At 41.6% G+C, this 26,526-nt stretch overlaps 1 protein-coding gene across 1 annotated transcript in view; it reads right to left on the bottom strand.

The window, feature by feature from the left end:
- The window catches only part of ZNF618 (zinc finger protein 618), a 158,745-nt gene extending 132,637 nt beyond the window's left edge, over nucleotides 1-26,108 (bottom strand). Inside the window, exon 1 of the mRNA XM_090274609.1 lies at nucleotides 26,022-26,108. Coding sequence (XP_090130735.1) covers nucleotides 26,022-26,054 — 33 coding nt within the window. The 5' untranslated portion in view covers nucleotides 26,055-26,108. The remainder of the gene's footprint in view (nucleotides 1-26,021) is intronic.
- Nucleotides 26,109-26,526: the final 418 nt, after the last annotated feature.

The following is a 26,526-nucleotide window of genomic DNA, read 5'->3' as shown; positions in this document are numbered from 1 at the left end:
AACCAAGAACCTCCAGAAACAGGGAGGAGATGGTGCTAGGAGACAGGAAACTGGGTTCCAGCCTCAGCTCTGCCACTTCTCTGCTGTCTCACCTCACGTGAACCCCTTTTCCTCTCTGTGCCTCAGTTTATGTATCTGTAAAATGGAGGGGAAAAGTCCCTCTATAGCCCACTCAAAGGGATGACAGATTTAACACTGTGCATAAGTCTTGAGGACAGAAACTAGACTATCTGGGGGTTGGGCCCTTGGACTTCCTACTCACCAAATGTGTGACATTGCATCTGGCCTCAATTTCTCCATCTGTAAAATGGGAGTAACCATACATACCTCACATGTATGTTGTGAGGATCCAATGAGCTCATAAGACTTAGTACAGTGCAAGGCACAAAAGACAACCTACCCCTGCTACTATGGAGCCGATAAAAAATGATCACCATGACATTCATAGAGCCAGTTAAAAAAATAATGACATTTCAATATTGAATGAAAAAGCAGGATATACAGTTGTATACACTATGGTGACAGTTAAATGACACAAAGGGAAAAAGGACACAGAAAAAAGACACAACTAACACAGAGCAATGCTAATCATGATTATGCAGTTAAATAACAATGATGGATTTATTTTCCTCTAGTTCTCTATATTTCAAAAATTTAATATATGAATAATTGCTTTTATAACAAAAAGGCGGGTATTGAATATAATACAATGAGTTTTAAATGTTGGGGAAATGCTGGAGCTTTTTCACTGGGTTCCTTTATAATACTGGCAGGACAGAATAAAAACAAAACCCAAAGGCAGTGGTAGCAGAACCTGACATTGAGGCCTCGCCTTGCAAAAGGGTGAAAGAGAAGAGTCCTGTGAGGCAGAGCACAGGGCCCGCTAACACCTCCTCCTCTCTTCCCACCCTGGGAGAATGACCACAGGAACACACAAATAGGAGGCACCGTTTATACACAGTTCTATACCAGGTAAATGAGAACAGAGGTGATCTTTGAGGGAGGAGGCAGCAACTGACAAAGGATACAAAGATACATTCTGGGTTGGAAATGTTCCGTATTTCAATAGGAGCATGAGTTACATAGATATAACCACATATCAACCCTTCAGCTATGATTGCCCCATTTTATTTATGTAACTTTGTCCTGAAGCAGCTGTCATAATATAACCACTGTCATCACGGAGAGGGAAGAGCAGATAGGTACAGATGATAACAGAAAGGCAACACGTTGAAGCGGACATCGTACAACTTTGTTTACCCGGCATATTTCTAAAACGTTCCATAATAACTTCTTTTAAAGTAGGAGGAAAACTATGATCATTTTTCAAAAAAAAAAAATTAAACATAGAATTATTACATGATCTAGCAATTCCACCTCTGAAGCAGGATCTCAGAGATATGTGCATACCTATACTCATAGCAGCATTATTCATGACAGCCTAAAGGTAGGAGTAACTCATCAACAGATGAATGGATAAATAAAATGTGGTACACACATACAGTGAAATATTATTCAGCCTTAAGAAGGAAGAAAATTCTCACATGCTCAAAAACATGAATGAACTTTGAAGACATAATGCTAAGTGAAATAAGCCAATTATAAAAAGACAAACATTTATGTGAGGTACCTACAAGGGGACCCAAAAAGCCCGGAATTATCTCCTGGAGGGCGGGCGCCTTGTAGTCCAGGCTTCCTCCGCTAGGTGAGTGTTCTAGGAACCCATGTGCATCAGTGTACCAGCTGTCATTGTTGTGAGAGGCTACATTTGGCTTCAGTGAATTTTTCTGAAGACTCTTTCAGCACGTATGCCTATTTCATTATGGGTGACTTATGAGCACACCTGCCCACACCTCGCTAAGTGTTCAACAGTTTTTGACCCAGAACAGCATGACCCCCATCCCGAGACCCTCTATAGTTACCAGATCTTGCCCTGAATGACTTTTTTTTTTTTCCTTCTCCGATGAAAACAGTTCTCAAAGGAAAACATTTTGCTGATGTGGAACAGGTGAAACAGAAAACAGCAGAAGCACTAAAAGGCATCAAAACTGACGAGTTCAGAAACTGTTTTGAGCGGTGGAAATAAAACATCTCAATAGGTGTATTGTATCAAAATGGACCGTACTTGGAAGGTGATGGAAGTTTAAACATGTAAGAATAAAAATTTTTTATAAACTCTGGGGGTTTTTTGGATCCCCCCCTCATAGAGCTGTCAAATTCACAGAAAGTAGAGTGGTCGTTGGCAGGGGCTGGGGAGAGGGGGAGCTGGGGCATTGTTTAATGGGTAGAGTTCCAGTTTTGCAAGATGAGAAAGTCCTGGAGACCAGTACCACAGTAATGTGAATGTACTTAATACTCCTAAGCTGTACAATACACACATGATGAAGATGATAAATGTTATATGTAGTCTCCCATAATTAAAAACCTTTTTTTAAAGAGGGGGGGGGAGGGGGAGAGAGAGAGAGAGAGAGAGAGAGAGGGAGAGAGAGAGAGAGAGAGAGAGAGAGAGAGACTGCCTGAAATCTGGAAGAGGGTTTCACACACATGCCACCCACTTGAGTAACTTCTGCTGGATGTTAGGGAGGTGGGGACAAACCAAAGAGCATCAGGACGGACCATCTCCCAGCCACCCTGCTTGAGACACCGACACAGAATCCGTAAAATAAAAACCAAACACGGCAGGACGGTGGGGGGCGATTTCTACAGGGAATTTCTACAGAGAAATCCCAGTGGCAGCTGAGCTCCTTCCAGTTAGGCCTTTCCATCTAAACTCTGACCCTTCTAGGAAAGAATCTGGGCACAGACCCCTGGCATTTCACAGTGTAGCCTCACTAAACCAGATCATGGAAGCCAGACTAAGAAAACCTACAGCCCCAGTCCTGCACTGCGGACCACTCATCTGTCATGGGAAGTTATAACATCTGCCCCCTCCCCTTTCAACTCAAAATCTGAGGAAGCAGCTACCAAAATCATTTAGGATATACACCATATCAGAACATACCTTTCCTTATTTAGGATAAAAAAATGAAGCACAGGAGGAGGGCAAAGGAAATAAAAATGTGTAACAAAAAAAAAAAAGGAGATGAGCATTCCACTGAAGATTCAGAGAAGGAACATATAAAACCTAGTTTTACTATAGGAAGCTGAAATAAATTTTAGACACACTCCTTCGCACGCTCAACAAAATTCAAGACAACAAGAACAGAGGTAAATGGAAAGGAAGCGCAAGAAATTAGAAGACTGCCAGGAAGCAAGTAATGCCACTGCAGAATTAAAACCAACACCAGAAGCAGCAGTGAGCGCAGAAGTTGAGTGATTGAGGCAAAGGATAACCCAGAGAAGCACTTACGAAACTCAGAGGGAAAAAGAGACCAAAATAATTAAAAAAAAAAAAGAGAGAGAGAGAGAGAATATGGAAAACAAACAATAGGGACAGATGACTATACATAGATAAATTGCCACTCCAAAAAGAGATGAGACCAGCAGAACATATGGAACAAACATTTTCCAATTATTAAGAGCTAAATCTGTAGATTAAATGTACATACCATGTATCTAGCAAACTAATTATAAGACACCAAAACCTAGATATTGCCTGGAATAATCCATAAATTTCAAGAGTGAAAAAGAATGATACAGAAATTCAGGAAGGGTGGAAGGGTATCAATCACAAAAGTAAAATATCATGTGGCCTCTGAATTGTCTTCTTAAACATGAACAACATAAGACTACAGAATATCTATAGAGTAAGTACTGAGAAATAAAATATGTAACCAAAAATGAAGTTGCCATTCACATGGGAAGGAATCAAATATATCTTCTCAGTTACATAGTTACATAGATACTTAGGGGAAAAAAACTATAATTAGATGAAAGATGTAAAAAAAAAAAAAAAAAAAACAACCACCACATTAGGTATTGCAATAAATATAAATAGGAGTAAATTCCATACTAAAAACACAGATACTCAAACTCTGAGTTTTTAAGTATAAAAAAAACGATTTGCTATTTGAAAGAAATGTAACTACTTTTTTAAAGGGCATAGAAAGGTTACAAGTAAAATAAATATGTAAAGTTATACCAGGTAAATTCCAACACCAGAAAAAAAATCACTAGAATTAAAGGAGAAAGCAGAAAATGCATTATAAAACTGGAAAAACTATAACTGAAAGTAGAAAACATCAAACAGGTCAGGGAGGGCCTATTTTTACAGATTAAGGGTAATAAATGTGTAACAAATAAAATGTAGCAGGCAGGTATATTTCTGTTAAATAACATAGCAATAAAGTATATAAAGTAATATAAGAACAAAAGATAAAATCAAAAGAAACACTGTAGAATCAAAGGATACTAACAGATTCTCAAATTCTTGAAATAGTTAACAAAAAAAATGATTATGACTCTACAGGGAATCTGAAAATGTAATTAATAATGTCAATGATATATGAAATTGAGAAATATGTTTATAGCAAACAATGAGCCCGAAAAGCAGAAATTACTTTTTTTGCAAGCAAATTAAACACATACACAAGCTAATATTCTAAAAGAAATCCAAAAATTTCTATAAATTACCAAAAGCAAAATCATCACTGGCAACATTCTCTCACAATAAACTAAAAATGGATAAAAATCAAAACTAATGCAATGCAAAAATTTAAATTATACTTTTAAATAATCTTTAGGCTAAAGAGAAAAGCAAAACTAAAATTATAGACTATTTAGGGAAGAAAATAGTAACCATATTTTAGAGTAAGGCTTATGGGATGTGAACCAAAAGTGCACTGAGTGGCAAATTCATTGATTAAGCACTGTTACTTTTAAAGAGCAAAATACAAATAAAGAGCTAAATATTCAATTCAGAAATAAAAATCTAGAGAGGAAGCAGAAGGACAGATTTACTTAACATATAATAATCTGGAAATGTTTTAAGTAGTTAGAATTGACAAATGACTTTAAAACTTGAAGAGGTTAAGTGTAAAAAGAAGAAATAGGCCTAGATATCTGTATTCAACGAAAAATAAAGAGAAACAATTACAACTATGAGAAAATCAGATTAGGAAATATAACCAAACAGAGGCCAAAAACAAAAAACAAAACAAAACCTGTTCAATAAAAGTTCAAATTCTTGATGAAATAAAAAAAATACAATTCTAAGAAATTATAAATGACTAAAACTATTTCAAAGAAAGCAAAAGCATAAAGAGTATTGAAGAAAGGATTACAGTGGAAAATAATTATCTCCAAAAGCCTAACAAGATAGACAGTTATAAAGGCAAGTCCTCTTAAACTTTCAGAAGATAGCTAATTCCCATGCAATATAAATAATTCCTGGCAAGGACTACAAATAAACATCTGGCATGCATGCTTAAACGCTCATTTCCTACACTCTGTAAATTGTTTACACATGACAGGGCCTCAGAATCCTTCTCAACACAGCAATCTCAGTGACCACCACCAACAGGTACATGATTTGAAATGTATTTGTCCTCCTTGTTCCAGATCACTAAAAATGACGGAAAGATTTCCAATTTATAACCCACTGTACTAGCATAACCCCCATAAAAAGTGACAAAAACAACACACTAAAAAAAAAGCAAGACAATCTCACTAATTAATAGCACTGCAAAATAGACCCAGGGTGTATTAAAATAATGAAACACCATGAGCAAAATGGGTTCCTTCTAGGATGGTTAAATATTAGCAAATCTATTAATATAATTCATCATATTAGCAGATCAAAGTAAGAAAACCATATGGCCATCTGGGTACATAATGAAAAGGCATTTGTTAAAAATTCATCATCCTTTTTCCTCCCTCACATTGCTAAGGAGCTTTATGTGGGGGAGGGGATGATTCACACCCCACTGCGCAAAAAAAAAAAAAAAAAAAAATTCAAATATGGAACAGTGAAAATCACTCCTAAATCATTCCATTCAACCTCTATCTTGATTAAAATTAAAAAGAAAAAGCTCTTAGCAACCCATAAGGATGTTTACTTAGTGATAAAGAATACATATCGGAAACGAAAATAAAACTTCATACTTGATTACAAAACATTACAATCTTTCCCACAAAAAGAAGAAATAAGACAATACATGGATACTTGTTACTTGTTATTCCTGCCATTATTCAAATTGCTCTACTCAACTCATAACACAAGAAGAAAAAAAAAGACAATATTGTAAAAGAAGGGAAATGGTTGTTTGCATATGATATTATCACTTACTTAGAAACCACAAGAAACTAGTAGAACTAAAAAGATAATATTGTACTTTATCCACTAACAAAGCAACAACATTAAAACCAGTAGCTTTTCTATGTATTTGCATTAACTAGGCAAAATATGTAATACAATGAGGAAAAGCATCCCATTTATAATTGCAGTCAAAAATATCAAATATCTAGGCATACACTTGTAAATGTCCAAAACTTATGTGGAAAATTACAAAACTACTGTGGGTTATATAAGGGAGCAGGAATGAGTAAAGAAATAGACCACATTACTGGGCAGAAAAACATAGTATTGCAAAAATGTCTTCCTATTCAATTCAATGCATAAAATTAATACAATCTGAGGCAATTTCTACCTCAGAAAAAATTATTCTGAAGTTCATCTAGTAGAATCTAAGTGAGACTCATGAAAATTGCAAAAGGAAAATAATTGGAAGAGATGTTTACCAAACATCAAAATATTTAAAACCAACATTAACCAAAACAGGGTGTTACCAGAACAATTTACCACACAGCTGGATCTGTTTGGTCTGTTTCTGGATTGTAATCTATCTTATTTATCTGTGTGCCCATGCTTATGCCAGTACCACCCTCTTCTAGTTATTATAGCTTTGAGAGATTTTAATACAAACATTTGGAAAACATGGTCTCAAATCCATCTATCTCTTGGTCAAAGGACTACAGAGCCAATTCCTCAATCCTTTTATAACCCTTAGAACCTCCAGCCATGGGTGAAGTGGGGCCCATGACACCATCCAGCCCATGAGTAGAAAATGTAAGCTAGACCACCCCCACACTGTGATTAGACATCACAAATCAACCTCAGCCTCTTTCCCACTATGGTCTATCAACAGAACTGATACCAACCAGCCACAGCTGGAATTCATAACAAAAGGTCTGGGACATCTCTAACGTCCAATCCCTTTTCATTGTATGGATAATTGTGGTTTCAACCTCATAACAATTTGGCACTGTTCTAGTGCTCTTAATCTTTACCCATCTAGGTCTCAATCTACCCATTTTACAGACGAGAAGACTGATGCCAAGAGAGGTTAAGTAATGTGCCCGAAGTCACGTGGTAGGAAAAGGGCAGACTTGGGTTTTGCATCTGATAAGCTGGCTCTGAAGTGCACATCCTTCACCAGTTTGCTATATCATTTATCTAAGCAGTAGCCTAGTAACTTTTTCCAGGGGCCAGAGCAACCTCGTGCACCACAATACTTAGTCCCACCCTGCACACTCCAGCCAGGCCTCCCACTGAGCTTTTGTAAAATTACACTGTAACGAACATCTCTGAATATAAAACATTTTTATATTTTAATTCCTCTCTCGGGTATATGCCCAAAGAGGAATTACTGGATCAAGGGTAAATATTAGTTTAACCAATTTCCATAATACACACACAAACATACACAAACACACACCGTTTTTATCATTCCTACACAGGCATTTATTCATACTAAACTTTAGAAATCTGCAGATTTGAAAAAGAAATACAGCAAATCCCTCAAAAAAATTTTCTTGACTCACTTTATTATGATGAAAGAGGTTCATGTTCAATAAAAACAATTTAGGTTATATATGCAAAAGAGAAAGAAAAAAAAAGGCCTATAATCCTATACCTCTCCAAGATAATCTCCAATAATGATTCTGTTCTCTGAGGCTCATTGGAACCTGAGCTTTCTAGGAAACCGGTCCAGTTCAGTTCAACAACTCAGGAGCTCTGCAACTCCCTGCTTCATGCACTCACATCTCAAACGGGAAGTTACAAAGACCAATATTCATCAGGAGGATGGGGAGCCAGGCAGGCAGCACATGCCTGATCTATTCTTTATCTATTGGAAAGGGGACCTGGATTCTATTCACAGTTGGGAGGGCCTAGGAGGAGAATCCAGAGGCCTGGCTTCATTCAGGGGCATCTATCAAGGGTCACACCCATAGTTGGGAAAAATATTTAATGGATGGTTGGGGGATGAATTCAGAAGGTGTTTAGAATCTCAAAAGAGGAAGGAATATCATTCTAAAATAGAGTATCTGCATAAATGCAGAATGAGTTATTAGAGAATGCTGGCTAACAAAATTAAAAATAGGTTACTGAAAAATTAATATTTGTATAAATAACTAATATAGGGATAAACAATAAATCAACAGCTATCATCATAGAGAAGTATAGAATTATGGAGTCTTTTCTTTCTTCTGTACATATTCTGGGTTTTTCCATTAAACATGAACCTATTCATAATAATAAAGTCAATGAAACATTTTTTAAAAGAATTTACCACATTTATTTTCCAAATCAACAGAGGTTGCGAGGGCCTCATACAAATAAATATCCCCAGAAAGGACAGCATATTTGGAAATGTGTTAAACTAATGTTCAAAGAGGATGGCTTTAAAATATCAGAATATTTTATATATGAAGATGTCTTTACAGTGTAATTTCATAAGAGAAAAAGTAGAACCAGCTTAAATGGTAAACTATTTTCAGCCCCGGCCAGGGGGCTCAGTTGGTTGGAGCATTGTCCCACACATCAAAGGCTGCAGTTCAATCCCAGGTCGGGGCACACACCCAGGTTCAGGGTTTGAGCTCTGGTCATGGCGTGTGCGGAGGCAACCAATCTATGTGACTCTCTCATATCAACGCTTCTCTCTCTCTCTTTCCTTCTTTCTCTCCCTCCCTGTCTCTCCTCCCTCCTCCTCTCTCTCTAAAATCAGTAAGTGTATCCTTGGGTGAGGATTTTAAAAAACTATGTTCATTCTCTTCTGTGAATATCATGCAGTTTTGAAAAATGATGATTAGGAAAACAAAGAAAAGACGGAAGAAAAGGCAGGAGGCAAAACGTCTAATACATTATGATTCAAATAATAAAAACATGCTTATAAAATGACTAGAAGGAAATGCACCAAATTTTAATAGTGATTATAAGGGGGCTAGAATTGATTCAGCACTATCTTTTGATTTCTTTATTTTCTGATTTCTTCTGTAATATTAGTTTACATTGATTATTTAGAATTAATTTATTAAAATAAATGTTAGCATATATCTAATTGCAGCCAGGGAATAATCCATTTACTAAATCCTGTTTCAAATAAGCCGTGACTGTGGCTTCCCATCCAATTCCATAAGCACCTACTAGCACCACTCTATGCCAGGCACAATGAGGCAGAGGTATATAGGGTTCCTACGGAAAGATACCCATGCACCCATGAGGCACAGAATGTTGTTAAAAGAAGTCCAGACGCTTTGAGGCTGGACACACCCAAGCTCCAAACTTCCCGCTGCCACGTCCCGGGTAACGGTAAATGAGAGCACCAATTAGCCACAAGGGCAAGTTACCCAACCTCACTGAACCTCAGTTTCCGAATCTATAATGGCCCTGAGCCCACTCTGGGTAGCAAGGAGTCTTTGCAGTGAAGGAGCTCACCAGAAAACTGCCCCAACTTGGTGAGCGCCACAGGTGACAATTTATATGTTATGTCTGTTCTTAAGACATGATTCTAGTGTTAAAAGTTTATTTTAAGGCGATCAAATTAAAAAGCGTTGTATTAAAACACCCAGAGAATGTAACAGAGGGTCCAGAATATGGAAATTTAATATAAGATGAAGATAGCATTTCAAGGAGTTAAAGATGGATCATTCAAGTATTGGCTGATCATTCAATTACACAGCAAGTAGCTCATCATTTGGGGGCTGTGGGGGGAGCCGGTCCTTTCATTCCTCCTCTAAAGCAAACACATTCTAGTTAGATAAACCATTTAAATGTAAGGAAACAAAACTATACAAAATCACAGAAGAAATAAGGATGAATATTTTTATAAGGTCTTTGTTTTGTTCCCAGGTACTTAATGTTATAAACAATTCTATTATGAGTACTCACAACACACGTCTTGCATGGTATACAGGCACAAGGATTTCATGAGTGCACAGTAGTGCCCGTCATCTGAGGTTTCACCTTTCACAGTCTCAGCTGCCCAGTCAACAAAGGTGAAAACATGAAATGAAAAATTCTAGAAATAAACAACTCATAAGTTTTAAATGGCACACCATTCTTAGTGTGACAAAATCTCGAGGGTCCCGCTCCATCCACCCAGGATGCGAATATGTCCAGGTTGGATATACTACCCACCCATTTGTCACTTGGTAGCCTCCTTGGTTATTAGATCACCTGCCGTGGTCCTGCAGCGCTTGTAATCAAGTTACAATTCTTTTAATTAATATTAGTCCCAAAGTTCAGGTAGTAACGCTGGCGATCTGGATACGCCGAAGAGAAGCCATATAGTGCTTCCTTTAAGGGAAAAGATATGAATGTCCAGGAAAAAGCAGTGTATATAGGGTTTGGTTCTAGCCATGGTTTCTGGCATTCTTTAGGGACCTTGGAATGTATCCCCTGCAAATAAACAACTATGACTGTTATGTTTGTAGAAGACAAACTATTGATTTGTTAGGTTATATGTTTCACTTCTTTTTTAATCCCCTTAGCCATTTTAAGTGTACAGTTCAGCAGTGCTAAGTACAGTCACAGTGCTGTTGTGCAACATGTCTCTAGAAACCTTTCATTGTAAAACTGAAACCTTATACCCACTGAACATCTCATCATTGCTCTGTTGACCCCTGCCAACCCTCATTCTACTTTCTCTTTCTATGAGTTAAACTGCTTTACCTACCCCATACGAGTATTTGTCTTTTTGTGACTGGATTATTTCACCTAGCACAATGTCCTCAAGCTTTATCCATACTGTAAGGTGTAAAAGGATCTCCTTCGCTTGTAAGGCTGAATAATATTCCATTTTACGCATATACCACATTTTGTGTATCCATTCCATTCATGTTTTTAAGAGTTAATTTATTTATTTTTAGAGAAAGGGGGAGGGAGGGAGAAAGTGAGAGAGAGAAACATTAATTGGTTGTCTCTCACATGCCCCCATGTGGGGACCTGGATCACAACCCAGGCATGTGCCCTGACTGGGAATCGAACCAGCAACCTTTCGGTTCCCAGGACAGCACTCAATCCACTGAGCCACACCAGACAGGGCTCCATTAATTTATTAATGGGTATGAGTTATGTCCACCTCTTGGCCATTGTGAATAATGTTGCAATAAATATGGGTAGACAAACACCTCTATGAAATCCTGCTATGAATTCTTTTAGATATACACCCAGAAGCAGAATTGCTGAATCATATGGTAATTCTATTCTTTATTTTTTGAGAAACCGTTTCCCATAGCAGCTATACCAAACAGTACACAAGGGTTCTGATCTCTCTACATCGTCGCCAATACTACTTACTTTGTTTTTGTTTTTGATAGTGACTGTCCTAATGGGTATGAGATAATATCTCATTGTGGTTTTAAATTTCTCTAATTATTAGTAATGTTGAACATATTTTCGTATGCTTGTTGGTTATTTGCATAGCTTCTTTAGATAAATATTTATTCAAGTCCTTTGCCCATTTTTTAAGTAATGGGGTTATTTTGTTGTTGTTGGGTTGTAGGAGTTTTTCACGTATTCTGAAAATTACCACATATATGATTTGAATATATTTTCTCCCATTCTGTAGGCAGCCTTTTCACTATAAATTCTTAATGTGGGAACGTCTTTTAAAGCCTAACACCAAAAAAACCACGGAATCCAAAACACAAAAATGTAAACATTTTATTTAACCACCACTAAGTAACAATAACAAAGTTAAAAAAAAAATAACTCTAGTGAAAAATACTTGGAACCTAAATAACAAAGAGTCGGTATCTATAAAATTCAAAAGGCTTTGAATAAAAAAACATAAAGGAAAAGATAAACACCCCCAAGAGAAAAAAGGGCAAAATGCTGAAACAGGAGATTCACAAAAGAAGAAATGCAAATGGCTAATAAAAACATACCAACAGATGTTTGATCTCATTAGTTTGCCCTTTGGGACATCAAAGATTAAGAATACTGGCAGTACAAGGTGATGGCCACAACGTGTAAAATGAGCACTGATGATCTCCGAGTAGAAATACAGTCTATACCACCTGCCGCAGGTGACCATAGCGTGATTCAGCACTCAGCCTTCTAGAGAAGGATGCTAAGGAGATTACCATAAAGGTGAGAAACGTCGTGCATCTCTCCCTTGAACTGAGGTACGTCTTTGTGATTGCCTCAACCAACAGACCGAGGTGGAAGTCAGGCCGCACGGTTGCTAAGGCCAAGTCCTGCTCCACTCTTTCTCTCCTAGGACGTGCACATTGGAGCCTCAAGGTGCCACACAGAAATCAGGCCATGGATGCTGGAGAGGCCACATGGATATAGATATGGATGGATGGATACCCGAGGGACTTCAGCTCTTCAAGTCTTCCAAGCTTTAAGCATTAAATATGAGAGTAGTGAAGACTTGAAGATGAGCCAGCCAGAGCCATGATAGACCACAACCACAGAGACCCTAAATTAGACCAACCAACGGAGCTCCTCCCAAAGTCCTGACCCACAGAAACCATGAAAGACAATATAAGTCATTATTGTTGTCTTAAGCCGCTAAGTTTGGGGGTGATCTGGTACGAAGCAATAACTATCTAATGTAGATGGTGGGGTAAGTGTGTGTGGGCAGGAGGATGCGCTGATGCTGCACGGGTGCCTCCTCTATGAGGAGCCCTGGAAGTCAGCAACACCTTGTGCTAATACGAGACCTTGTACGCCTCTCCTGTCTGTTCCAATAGCCACCTGCTTACCTCCCTGTTTCTAGCCTTTCCCACCTCAGCTGTTTATCCAAAGTACTTCGAAAAGCCTGCCCTCCAAACTCCAACTCGGATTAATTGCCCTGCTGCTCCTGAACAAACTATAGTAGCATCATGCTTTCTAATATCATCTAATCCCAGCCTTTATTGTATACATAGTACGGGAACCAAGGCCCAAGACAAGGAAAAAAATTACCCCAAACCATGGCTGAGTTAGGAGCAGGGCTCCGAGTGGAGACCCGGGTTCTTCTCCTCCAGCAGCCTGTGGGCTCCAGGAATCCCGAGTGTGAGTCCTGCCTGCACCACCCCACCGGCCCTGACAGCAGTCCCATCAGAGCAGCGAGCGATGCCGCAGGCCCTGGCTGGGACGTGCCAGAGCGCTTGGCTGCAAGCATACCTTACATCTGTCTGGGCATAAATTTGCATTCTGAATCCAGGAGGCCCCGATTCCAAGTATGTCAAATGTAATTAATTACAGCAAACCTTCTGCAACTGTTTTCAAACGCGGTATTAAAGGCTCTATGCACAGGAAACACACAACCCGCTGGTCTGCGGAGGCGCTGCTGGGAGCTGGGGAGCGAGAGCCTGAGAGCCCAGACCCAGGCCCTACAGTGTGCGGAGGGCAACTTCCCAAGACACCACGGTTCAGTACAACTTCCAAGAGGGCATGGGCGGAGCATCTAAAGGACCTGGGTTCAAGTCCCAGCCCAATCACCAACTCCACACCTTGGGCAAGATACTTCACCTTCCTCAACTATAAAACGGGAACGGTCACCTTAAAGTCTTCTTTACTCTCATGTTTGGGGCTAGGGCTTTGAAGACTCAACAGGCTGTTGTAAGCCTGGCTTTTGACGACTATCTGAACTTGACTCCAACTGCCACTAATTAGCTGTGTAATCTTGTGCAATTCCATTCACCTCTGAATCTCAATACCCTTATTATTTAAAACAAACAAACAAAACTGTACTCTCCAGGGTGATTGAATTAAATGAAATAATAGATGTTAAACACTTAGCCCAGTGCCTAGCATATAATAAATACTTGGTATATGGGTAATAATTAGAGTTCGAGGCAGAAAAATCCTATTTTGCAAGAAATCAAGTGAAATAAATAAGAATCCTAAACTTCAGCCTTTTGACAGAAAGCATTCCCAATTGAAAAACAAAAATGTGTGGGCTGAATTTCTGACATAGGGCTCAAATGCCTTTCAAAACACTAAGAACAGAAGAACTGGGCTGTAAAGTTAGAGACCTGGGTTCAAGTGAGCTTTGCTATTCCCCCTGGGGCTAGACACCCTGCTCCAGTCTCTGTACCAGGTCAGAGGTCAGGGTTGCTACCTGCCCTGCCCACCACTACAGCAGGATGCCCTCTGGGTCTTCTAGAAGCCCTGCTTCCCAAATCATTACAGAGAACAGATGTAACTCTGCAACAGAATGACTTCCAGGCCCCAGGACCCAAAATCCACAACCCCTAATGTGACCTGGGTTTTTATGCCCTGCACCGTACTCTCTTTCAGAAAAACCCCAGTTAAAACGCAAAGACTTTGCAAAAAACAGATTTTGAAATTCTTTGGCAAGCAGAGAAATTGTTGGGGGTAATCTTTTAGATTTGTTTTTGCCTGCCTTGTTAGATTTACTTTCTTCCTTCCTAAGTGGTTAATTAATGTTTAGGGGAATGGAGAAGCAAAGTGGGAAAGAGTTTAATTTTCCCCTCAAATTATGAATCTCCATCTCTCAAAATCAATTTCTCTCCCCCTCCCTCCCCTCTCCCTCTCTGTCTCTTTCTCCTTTCCCTCTCTCCTCCCTCTCTCTTACTGTGTGTGGCCCTCTCATAAATTCCCATTACCCCTTCATTCTAACCACCTTGTTATACTGATGTCTGCACCACCACATCATCCTTCCTTCTCCATCCCAACCTGAGTCCTGCTGTCCGTCCAGGTACCTGGTGGAGCTGCTGTGTGTCTCTGAGGAAGTCACTCCCCCTCTCTGAGGAGAACAGGCTGGCTTCCATCTGCACTGTCCAATAAAAACATAATATAAACCACATAGGGAATTTCAAATTTTCTAGTCACTTCACTGTTTAAAAAGAAAGTTAAATAGTGAAATTAATATGAATAATGTATTTTACATAAAGTGTTATTTCAACCTGTAATCAATATTTTAAAAATTATTACTGAGATCTTTCAATCTCCCCACACACACACACGAAGTCTACAAAAAACGGTGTAGACTTGACTTTTACAATACATCCCAACTCAGGCTGGCCACAGTCCAACTGTCCAAGAGACACAGTGGCTAGCGGTTAGCAATGCACATTGGCTGGCACAAGTTCAGATGATCCCTAATTTACCTTTCCAGCTCTAGACTCCTCTGATCCAAAAAGGAGACCAGCCACACAACAAGTTCCACCTCAAGCCAGTAGCAGCACCCCTGGGAAGTCTCTCTTCCCTGAGGCTTCATTTCAGGCCAGTTTGTTTTATTCCAGATTGCTTTCACTTCCTGCTATTCCAGCATACGTTATAAGAAACACCCACATAAACACACGTACATTTTATAGTTATTTTTCCCAACTGATGAAATTACAAAAATTAAAAATTAAAAATTGCCAGCATCCAAAAATGTCTTCACCTGTTCTTCCTGGGTATTCCAAGTGCCCTGCCTAGGTCTGACTGGCTCGCAGAACTCTGAGCCCCAAATAAAAGAAAACGCACATTCTCAGCAAAATTTCACCCTATCAAAACTCACATCCGTAATTCTCTACAGTAGTCTTGGGGCTGGTTGGGATTTGTCTGGCAGAGACGCAAAGCTGAGAGGTGGCAATGGCTCAGCCCTCAGGCATGCTGTCTTGGACAATAACACATCCAGTAAAGTGGCCAAAACTGCTACTGACTTTGAATGTTACCAGCAAGCCAGGGGCCACACTCAGGCCTCAGGGACACTTAGGCCTCCTCCTCATTGCAGGAGTCATTTCCACCCATGGGACAGGTATCAGGTTTTGCTTCTCCCTCTGAGCCCCCCGCCCCACAGGCCCAGGGCTGGCCCCTGGGAATCGAAGATTCCATCCCTGACACAAAGCTCACTTCACTAGAAAGCAGGTTCTCCTGTGTTTTCTATGGCAGGCTGGGGAACCGAGCGCCGCCTGACTCCATTTATTCTCCTTAGCTTATATATGAAGCCTCCTCCTGCTTTGTCAGCCAAAATATTTATATCCTTTTTCTGTCAACTCAATACCATGCTCACCTCGGCCTCCCTCCTTTCCCTTGTAAGAGAAGAAAGGAGTTGTCGCCGCCAACGTGTTTCTCCAGCCCTTTGCTGTTTATGAAGCACTTTTAAGTCCACTGTGTGATGCTTGCGGGAAGGGGGGGGAGGTGCGGCAGTGGGCTGTGTTAGTGGGCCCAAACGCCAGTGCCTCCGCCAGGCAGGTCACCTATGTGACAGCGATGGGAGGCGGGTCACCTATGTGACAGCGATGGGAGGCAGGGAGGAAGTGATTGCATACCCTGTCAAGGTCTAAAACTACCAAACTTTTTAAACCTGAGACCAACACCCAATGTACCTTGTGGGCACCCATCTATGACTCTGGGTTTAAACAATTTACCCAACAGAGCACTAATAATTCGTGCTAGTTACAAAAACGAACACATGTTAAAAAACACACACACACACACACACACACACATATTAGGGCTTCGGTTTAAAAAGTATTTTCAAATATGTTATTTCATTTCATTCTTGTGAAAGATTACTCCATCCTATTTCCCAGATGTAGAAATTAAGATTCTCAGAGACTGAGCAACTGATCTGTGGTCTTATGGTCTGTAAACAGCAAATTTATGGCAAACTCAGGTCACCATCCAAGGACCCCAAGGCCTGCTTTGCCCCTCTGCCATGTCATCTGCACTAGAGGAGTGAACAAGGGACATCGCCCAACCCAGTGGCCCTGCCACCAGTATCTCCCCTTTGAAACCTGATCACTCCAGGATCAGGCAGAGAAGCAGGTCATCCAGCCCTGCTTTGCTGACAACCCCGAGGGTGTCTAATTATAACAGTCAGGAGCCTCTATTTCTCAGGACCAAATTAACTTTAATTCCTTTTGACACAATGTATGTGCAAATAGTAGGGAAAGCATTGCTTGAGGAGAAATCTGAGGCTTGAAGTTCCACCTCTGCGTCTTCACTGAGATTTTGGACAAGGAGCTCCACCGCACTTCTGAGAAAGAGACAGACAGACACTAGATCAAGAATGACAAATTGACTTTATGTCCATCCCATGCTAAATCCAACTGAGCAGTAGCATCATACTAAGGAGGACTCTGAGGCCACTGGCCAGACTCAATGGGAAAGACTGGCATGATCGATTAGCAACGTCTGCCACAGGCATGGAAATAGGGAGCAGAGCCATGTATGTTACTTATTTACCGTTCCTGGATTCCATGGTGTACAAGTAACTCACTGTAGGTGAAAAGCACTTTGCCCTTTACAAAGCTTTTTTTCTCACATCCCTCACAACTTCTTACAAGAATCCTATGCCACACTTTTCATCATCATCACTACTACCCCAACTTTACAGACAAGGAGAACAGGTGCAGGGAAATAAACACTCTGGCCAAGATCACAAAATGATAAAGACTGGAGCAGAGAGAAGAGCCAGGCCTTGCCCCTGAACTCTTCAATCTGTTCATTCCACCTTTGGAAATGTCAAACTCATGTGCTGCCACTGGCAGGACAGCCCATGCATGTGGCTGTACAGAAGGGCCACGGTTTACAAAGGATCACCACTGCCCTCCCACTGGCTACTAACACCTTTTAGAGAAGCCAAGTTATACAGGGAAAGGGATGCTAACTCAGAGTTCCAGAGGCTTCTTCCCAATGTGAAGTCCTGCCAAACCAAGAGATAAGTGAAGTTAAATTAAGTATATATATATATATATATATATATATATATATATATATATATATATGCGTAACTGGAAATCCCTAAATTCACAATCCACTTCACCAGGAACATGACATTCTTATTTCCTCAATTCCAAGATGCAAGATACACCATCGATTTTGTAACAGCTTTTTGAGAAGAAAAACATAAGAGGCAGAAACTGTGTGCTAACAGATCACATCTATTGTAACACACATCCCAGTTTCAGAAACAGGAACATATGGGAACACACCACTGAGGAAATAAGGTCTACCTCCAACTGGGATCCTGTGCTCACTTGCTGAGCTGATCCACACATTAAGTGTTAAAAATGGCAGTGTTTTATAAAACTTACCAAAAAAGATTAAGCAAATAAACAGAATGTTCTCAATTTTCCTTCATCTTTGGCATCTACACCAGACACCAATCAAAGATGGAGTCTGGTTGAACATCAAATCACACAGTTAGCTACTTCAAGTTTCAGGGGTCCACGTGTCTGGGGGGACTCTGCAAACGGCCCCTTCGTGTCCAGTTCCTGGGCCCATGGCCAAGAAGACCAGCTTGTAGAGCACCACAGGGTATTGTCGAACCCCTTCCACCTCGAAACTTCCCCCATCCCCACCTCCTCAGAAACACTGAGCCCCATTCACCCCACCTGCACATCGACCATCTGGATGCTGATCCTAGATGGCCTCCAAGCCATTTTAACGCAATAGTTTATACAACAGAGTGAAGAGGGTGGGACCTTTTTAAGAATTTCCCGACACAGGAAAAGTCAAAGAAGTATTATTCCCACAACCAACAAGCCCCCTCTGCTTTACCATTCTCAGGGGGCCATGCCTTCAGAGCCGGCTCTAAGAAAAAGTGCTACAGCTCCCTAATCCAATACTAGTTTTGACCAAATCACCAAACCCAAAGAGGTCACCTTACTCTTCACTAGACTCAAATCCCACTGATCTGAGCTATTTCCAAAAATAAGATTAAGTCATCAAATATTTACTGAGCTACTGCTCTGTGCCACACCCGAAAATGAATAACCCATGATCTCTGCCCTCAAGGAACTCACAAGCTGGCTAGAGAAACAGAAATGCAACCAACCAATTCTCATCTGAGTCCAGAGCATCCGGGAAGTGCCGCGAAGTGGGGGGAGATGAACTCTACCTGGGGAGGCTTGGGAGGGCTCCACAGAAGAGCACGTGCAGGTGGTTCTAGGCGGTCTGGTTTCTCACGGAGCAGAGATGAAAGAGGGAAACGGCACTAGAGACAGCAGGCCCAGCGTGAGAAGAGGTTCAAAGGTACACAGTTCACCAGGATTAAGATTTATTGCTTTTAAACACTGTGCCACAGGCTTTGAAACAAATCCAGAACTATTCGGAGGAGCTAGAGCATCCCTGGAATGAAATCATTGAGAACACCTTTGATAAGAAGGATGCAGAAGGCCCAGGAGATGTCTTATCCTGCTCTGTCTTAAAGAACAACCAAAAAGATGTACCTTTTCTGCTATTACCTAACTTTGCCCAATAAAGATAAGCCAACAAGTTTTATTTTGGGGACTCGCTGTTATTGGGACTCAATCTCCCCAACTGGAAACCTGCTGGCCACCGGGTCAAGAGATAACTAACAAGTGTTGACCCCCTTCCAAAGACCACTTTCTAAGGACTGGCCAGGTGTTTTCACATGTGCTGCTTCATTTAACTGTAAAACAACCCTTCAAGGTCAAGATTATTATCCCCCTTTTTCCAGATGCAGAAGCTGTGGTTTCAAAACCAGAAGTGACTTCCCCAAAGCAACACAAAGCTAACCTGTGCCATGAGGTTGGATTTCAAATTCTAGTCTGGTTGACCTCAAATCCAGCTTTGCATTTCACCAACTGGGTGAATGCCAGAAATTTTCTATGCTTCTGACCTAAGGCCTATCTATCCTGGGGGAATTTCCTGGTGGTTTTGCCTTCAGTTCAGAAATGAACTTCACTGACAAACCACCTTTGCCCTCTCTTCCCCCTCCTCTCAAACCCCAACCCTGGTCTTACCCACCCACTGTCTCGTTTTACCTTCATCCTTTCAGGCCATGCTTCACTTAAAACCTGCCTCCTACGACTGCCTCCTGCACTTCTCAACCTCAATGGCACACATGCTGAAGTTTCTAGCCATCATTTGTCATTTGTAACTACAGCATTCTGGCCTAACCCTGGCCAAAGACTGCTTTGGGACAAATAAAAGGGAGGCATGGACCACTTCAGCCAGAAGAGGCTAAATGAATGGAACTCATCACCGCTATCAACTGAAATGCCTCCAAGGAGATAGGGCTCAGGAAGGACGTCCCATCAACAAAACCAAGAGCTTTGAAAGATGCATCTCTAACTCTCTGAGGCCACCCAGTAACGACAGATGGAACGCTGGTCTGACCCTGTGCTGACCAATACAGTCACTAGCCACATGCAGCTGCTGAACACATGAAATGTGGCTAATCAGAAAAGACTTAACAAGCCCCCAAGAAAGAATGTAAAATATCACATTAATAGTTTTTATGTTAATGACATACTGAAATGATAATTTTATGGATATATTGAGTTAAAATAAACTAATTAGAAAAATTAATTTCACCTGTTTCTTTTTACGTTTTTTAAAGGATTGCTAGAAAATTTAAAATTAAATATGTGGCTCACATGTGTGGCTCAAGACATATTTCTATTGGACACCACCGGTCTGACATATTGAAAAGACGAGGAGACTAACACAGCAGTTCTGGAGTGTTTAGGAAACGCATACACACAGAAATATAGACACACACACACACAGAGTCTGATTACAATTTAAATACAGCATAAACATGAACTCCATTGCCCTGGCTGGTTTAGCTCAGTGGATTGAGCGTCGGCCTGCGAGCTAAGTGTCGCTGGTTCGATCTTCCAGTCAGGGTACATGAGAAGGAAAACTCTGACTCCAAAAAACCTCCGCTGCCTTGCGGCATACCTCTTCTGGGGAAAGGCTAAGGGAGTAAACCCCGACAGAAAATCCGGAGCCGGAGTCCCTAAGGCGGTTTGACGTTGTAGTCAACACCGGCAACTCCTGCGGCGCACCTGAACCCAAGCTGTATCGACTCCGTCTTTCCCTTGGACCCTTCAGCTGCGAAGAGAGGGTGGGTCTGCTGCATGGGCAACAGCAGACCCTCCATATTACCCTGCCCAGGCTCTGTAGCTTCAGCGTCATCGCAAGATGTCGATTCAACACGGGAGGAGACAGATACCATGTCACTCCCGAGTCGGACTGCACAGCCATTCTCGGCGGTGCAGATAGACTCTTAAGAAGCTACACCATCGTCTCTCGAGACGGACGGCTGCCGACGACGACGAAACATGAACTCCAGAAAGAGTCCTCTGGCAATTTGAAGTATGAGTGAGAAATAAAAGTAATTGTGACAGCTCTCCCTCCCACCAAGACAGGGATTCCAAATAACTCAAAATCTCCCTTCCATCAAGAAAATCTGGCCAAGATGCTGCCTTCACTCTAGCACCTGTCCTTCAGGTCTCATCCAAGGCCGGCAAGCTGGGGTGTGAGCCTGACCACCATGCAGCTGAGACTTCTTCACAGGTGGCCCTGAAGGCAGGCTCAACCAGGGGACAAACATGTGGCCCAGGACACCTGCCCCACAGGGTTCACATAAAAGTCAGCTAAGATAATAAATGAGAAAAATACAAGTATAAGCAGCAAGGTACAGTTGCAGCACATCATGGTGGATCACGTAGTCCAGCACCCTTCAGTCTCTTTTTAACCATGACTCACAGCAGCAATTAATTTCATTTCTCATGATGTCCCTACATCAGCCAATATAAATAAAAGAAGAGTTTCATGAGACAACACTTACCTTCAGGATCGTGCTACACCTCTGCTGTTCTGTGTTCCCCTGTATTCTACTCTATCTTTTTATGCTGGTTGTGATGCAACAAACTGATTTTACAACCCACTAATGGGTCGTGACACAGCCTACCTAGGTATGGTAAATAAGAGGTGCACTCCCCATTCTGTGGCAGACACTGCACCCCAGTCTCCAGGATGTGGGCATAGGAACGTGACCTCAGAATCCTTCTCAACACAGGGATCCAGGCAGCTTGGAGTCAGAATCAGCGATGAAACCTATTTATAATTGTTGTTGTTCTGATCCCAAGATCTCATTTTATAAATGCAAAAACTGAGGCTCGGAAGGAAAAAGTGATTTGTCCAAGGTCATACAGCAAAACTGTGAGAAAGCTAGGATTCCTGGGAACCCACAAATCTACCTTACTTTATATCAGCAGGAAGGAAACACAATCGACATGAAACACTACAAGAACACAGAAAAAATTCAAATTTCTCCATGACCATGGAAAGTCAGGTTTCTACATCTAGTGGAACACAGCAAGGAAGCTCTTATCACCCCACCAAGGAGAAGACATGAGGGTTCTAGGGTCAGAGGAAACTGCGTTCCAAGAGTGGAGTCAAAGGTGGGGTGAAATCGTATCTGACAATGAAGGAGTTTTTACACTCTGTTTCTCAAATGAAACAAACCATTGCCTATTTATTTTCTAGGACCAGGGAGAGGTCAGCCTTCCACTGACCAGCCATCTTTGTTGCTTGCCTTCTGCAAAAAGCAAGAGGCCTTGTTCAAGTTCACCACTGTGCAAGACTCAAGTATAAGCAAACCCTGTTTCCTTGCTTGGTCCAAAGTCAAGCTATAAAGCAGGCCCTTGAAATTTCAAACCTTATTAGAAAAAAAAAAACTCCTAGGCAGGGAAGCAAAACATTAAGTAATAAGAGTCTCTACTGTGAAAGTGAGTATAAATGATCTTTCACCAAAATAACTCAGCCCATCATCAAATTACCACCCCTCAAGTCCAATTTGCCAGATTTTTTGCCCAATATTCTGAGAGAGTGTGGTGAGCAGACATGGACTAATAAAAATTAGCTCGTATATCCATTTCTGGTCGCATTTCCATCTAAAAATAGGAGGTGAAAGAGGCAAAGCCCAGGTCAGATCTCAATCCTGAGAGACGCCAATAGAAACAAAAGAAAACTGGCCCCGCCTCCAACAGTACCATCATGCACCTCTATTTCCTCTACAACAAACATGATCAGAATAAACATTTTTTTCCCCCAAGGGTAAAACAGGTCTACACAACAGAAATGATTTCCAATTTCTAGCCAGGAGTTCCCTTTAAAATGTAGACAACACAACAAAATTTCAGCAGAATGTAATGAAGGCATCTGAGTTGTGTGTCAGGAGAGTCAGGACACACAAAGGGACATGCTGCAATTATTTTTATTCCTTGTACCAGAAATAACCTGTTATCTACAACTCTGACTTTTTCTCCGATGCCTGGTAGGGGTGCCTACCCATCCCTCCCCAGGCCAGGGCATAGCTCTCTTCTATCTCTTGCTAAACCCAGGCCTACTGTCTCAGGAGGCCACCAGAGCCCTTGGAAATTATAAATTCTTTGACTGTCCTAGACATCGGCCTAAATAATTCAACAGAAAAAAAAAAATGTAATTATGCTACTTAAAAAAAAAAAAAAGAAAGAAAGCTCATTCCAAATATCTCAGAATGTGGCCAGTCAGCCCTGAAGGATTTTGTTACTAAAAAAATAAAATCTCCCAAATGCAATGGCGATGATGGGAAATGTCGAACCTCTGCCACTGTCAAATATATTTCACAGAATTTATAGCTCCTTAGAAATAGGAATTTCTCCAAAACGGGGTTGGGAATCCATGGACTGGGGCTACCATTTCTTCCAAGGTATCTGGTGGCTGGCGAAAGGGGCACCAGGATTCCTGTTCGAGCCCTGTGTGACCCATCATCAGCTCCCCACCCAAGATCCCACCCGACAAATGCTGACAATATTCCCCCCCTTTTGGACAGAAAAATTGGAACTTTTTTTGTTTTTGTTTTTGGTTCAAAATCCCCAGCAAGTTCAATCAGATAGTAATTCATCACAAATAACCCTCCAAGTTTGGGTGGGTATCTTATTTTCATCTATCTGTTAAATTTTAATTCGGTCAATATTTGTCTTCTTAAAAAAATTTTTTTTTTTTTTTTTTTTTTTTGCTCACGTTCATATGATCCATTTTAAGGCTAAAAAATACATCAAATGCTATTTGCATATGTGCTTTCATGTTCCAAAGGCAAGTACCTTTGGGTTTGGCTTTTGTTTGTATTTTGATTTTTTCTTTCAAAAAAAAAAAAAAATTAAATTTTGATGCCAGAATCAGATGAATTGGTGTTTTACCTCATTTTTTTTTAGCAAAGTGTTCCAAAAGAGAAGGTGGATAAGAATCAGAATTTTCATCTCCTTTCTGCCCTTCCCTTTTTATCTTTCCTTCTTAAGTCAGTAAAATTTATGCTTAAAAAAAAAAAATCACAAATAACCTAAGATGATAGAGGCTAATGGATTTTTCTTCCCCATTGAAAGTAATCAAATTTGTGGAAAAAAATACGAATGTTAATAAACTACCAAGCCCACATCACAATCAAAGAGGCCTGAAACCAATTTGGATTTTTTTTTAAATAATAAATTTTTCAAATTGGAAGAGTGAGCAAGCACAAGAAAAGGGAAAATTTTCTTCCTCCAAGAATTCCTCAAGCCTTGTCTTTATCAACTGATTCAGTTGTATGTCATTAAAAAATGAGCTTCTGTGAATCCACTGTTAGTTTTTTCATAATAATGTTAATTATGCATATCTTATTTTAATGGCGGTCTCTCCTACAAATCTGTGGGCTACTCAATTTGTATAATGTAATGAATTTACATTTCTTCCACTTAATATTGCTCAGAAAAGGTTCCTGACATTTTCTGAATAAACAACAACAAAAAGAAATGCCTAGACCTTTCAGAAAACAAAATCAGAAAACAGTCCTAATTATTTCATCGAAACAAAACAAAATAACACAAAACCCAACAAACGCTGGGGAAAAAAGAGAGGATTTCACTCTAACTTTTCCAGTTCTGTTTTTCTTTAGAACCTTGGATTTTAAATGCAGTAAAATGTAAATACAAAATTTAAAAAAAAAAAAAAAACCCTACAATTTCTGGGTGTGTCCAAAGCCAACATTTTAGGGTCTATTTTCTCTTTCAGATCGTTCCTTCTTGGAAACAGAGAAACTTAAATATTCCCAAATGGTGAAATTAGTCTATTTTGCCCGCTGAGCTAAACAAGTTCCAAATTACAATGAAGTACAATTTCTAATTGCTTCATAAAGCCAATTTCTCCCAGTTTTCCCTAAACTCAACAATTTCCCTCCTTTCCTCATTTCAGTCAGTTTTTTTCTCAAACTAAAATGAGTTGGGCAACAAAATTGACTTTGGTTTTAGGAGGCTTTCTGCTTTCATCCCTTCAAACACTGAATTCATTCAAATACCAGCTTAATTTTCATTTACATATTATCTGGATTTGGCTTCAGAAATAAAAATTGTCTTCATGCTCCTGGAAAGGTCAAAGTGAAAATTTTCACCCCAAAAAGGAAAAAAAGAAAAAAAAGAATCCCTTTCCCCTCCACTGCCTTATAGTGTAAACTTTTGAAAAAATAAGAAATAAAAAATATTTCTTTTCAATTTTAATTTCTTTTTTTATTTACAAAATAGTATCCTCTAGGTGGCGTCGTTTTAATGGGAAAAAACTACCGTTTGAAGAAAAATTAGAAAAAAAAAATGAGAAAGGGAAATATGGCCTAAAAAAAAAAGATTGTTGCAAAGATGGGGGTCCAGAGAGGAAAAACCTCCCGGGGGGTCATGAGAAACCCGGAGCGCTGAGAGGGTCAGGGGGAAATTGCAAATTTGGAGGGGAGGGGGGAGAGCTGGAAGGGGTTGCATTTTTGCAAAATGTGAATTGTCCAAACTGAAATGGCTGCTCTGTTCTCTCACCGCTTTGTTTTCTGGGCTCCGGTCCGAGCCCGGGGCCGGAGAGGGCGCCGAGTTGGGGGTCCGAAAAGACCCCATCGTCTCCCCCACCCTCCTTGGACCCCGCGACGCCCGAAGGGGGCTATCCAGACCCCGACCCTCCCGTTAGCGCCCACAAAAAGCCCGCAAACGTGCCCAAGCACTTTGCATTTGGCAAATCTTGCAATGAAGTGGCGCAGCGCCCCGGGCCCCGGCCCCCCGGGGTCCCCCGCGCAGTGCATGCCCCCGGCCCCGCGTCGTACCTGCGGAGCCGCCGCGCCGCCCGGCTGGTTCATGGGTCCGTGCGGGAGGAGGCGGCCCCGGCGCGTCCTGCTCCTCCCGGGCCGGGCTGCTGATGCGCGCACAATGCCGCCGCCGCCGCCGCCGCTGCCGCCGCCGCTGCTGCCGCTCCCTCCTCCGCCCGCCCCGCTCAGGCCGGGGGGGCGGGGGCGCTGGGGGCGCGCGGTGGGGGCGCCCGGCCTTCGCCCCCACCCCCGGCCCGCACCGGCCGCCGCCGCCGCCGCCGCCGCCGAGCCGCCCCCCGCCGGGCCGCCGTCGCCCCCCGCCGCCCTACCCGCCCCCGGGCCGGCCTCGCCGCGCGGCCCGCGAGCTCCGGGCCTCGGCCTCCGCGCCGCACACAAAGCCGGCCGGCCCCCGGGCGCGCCTCTGCCGCCCGCCCACCAGCCCCGGGGCCGCGGAGCACCCGCCCCCCAAACTTTCCCGCGCCGCGCCCTGCCCTCCGCGCGCCCCCGGGGCCCGCCCCCCAAC

Source organism: Furipterus horrens, unplaced genomic scaffold (assembly GCF_987537825.1).
Source record: "Furipterus horrens unplaced genomic scaffold, mFurHor1.1.pri manual_scaffold_4, whole genome shotgun sequence".
NCBI lineage: Eukaryota > Metazoa > Chordata > Mammalia > Chiroptera > Furipteridae > Furipterus > Furipterus horrens.
The sequence above is the reverse complement of the archived record's forward strand: the minus strand, read 5'-3'. Positions and strand labels throughout refer to the sequence as shown.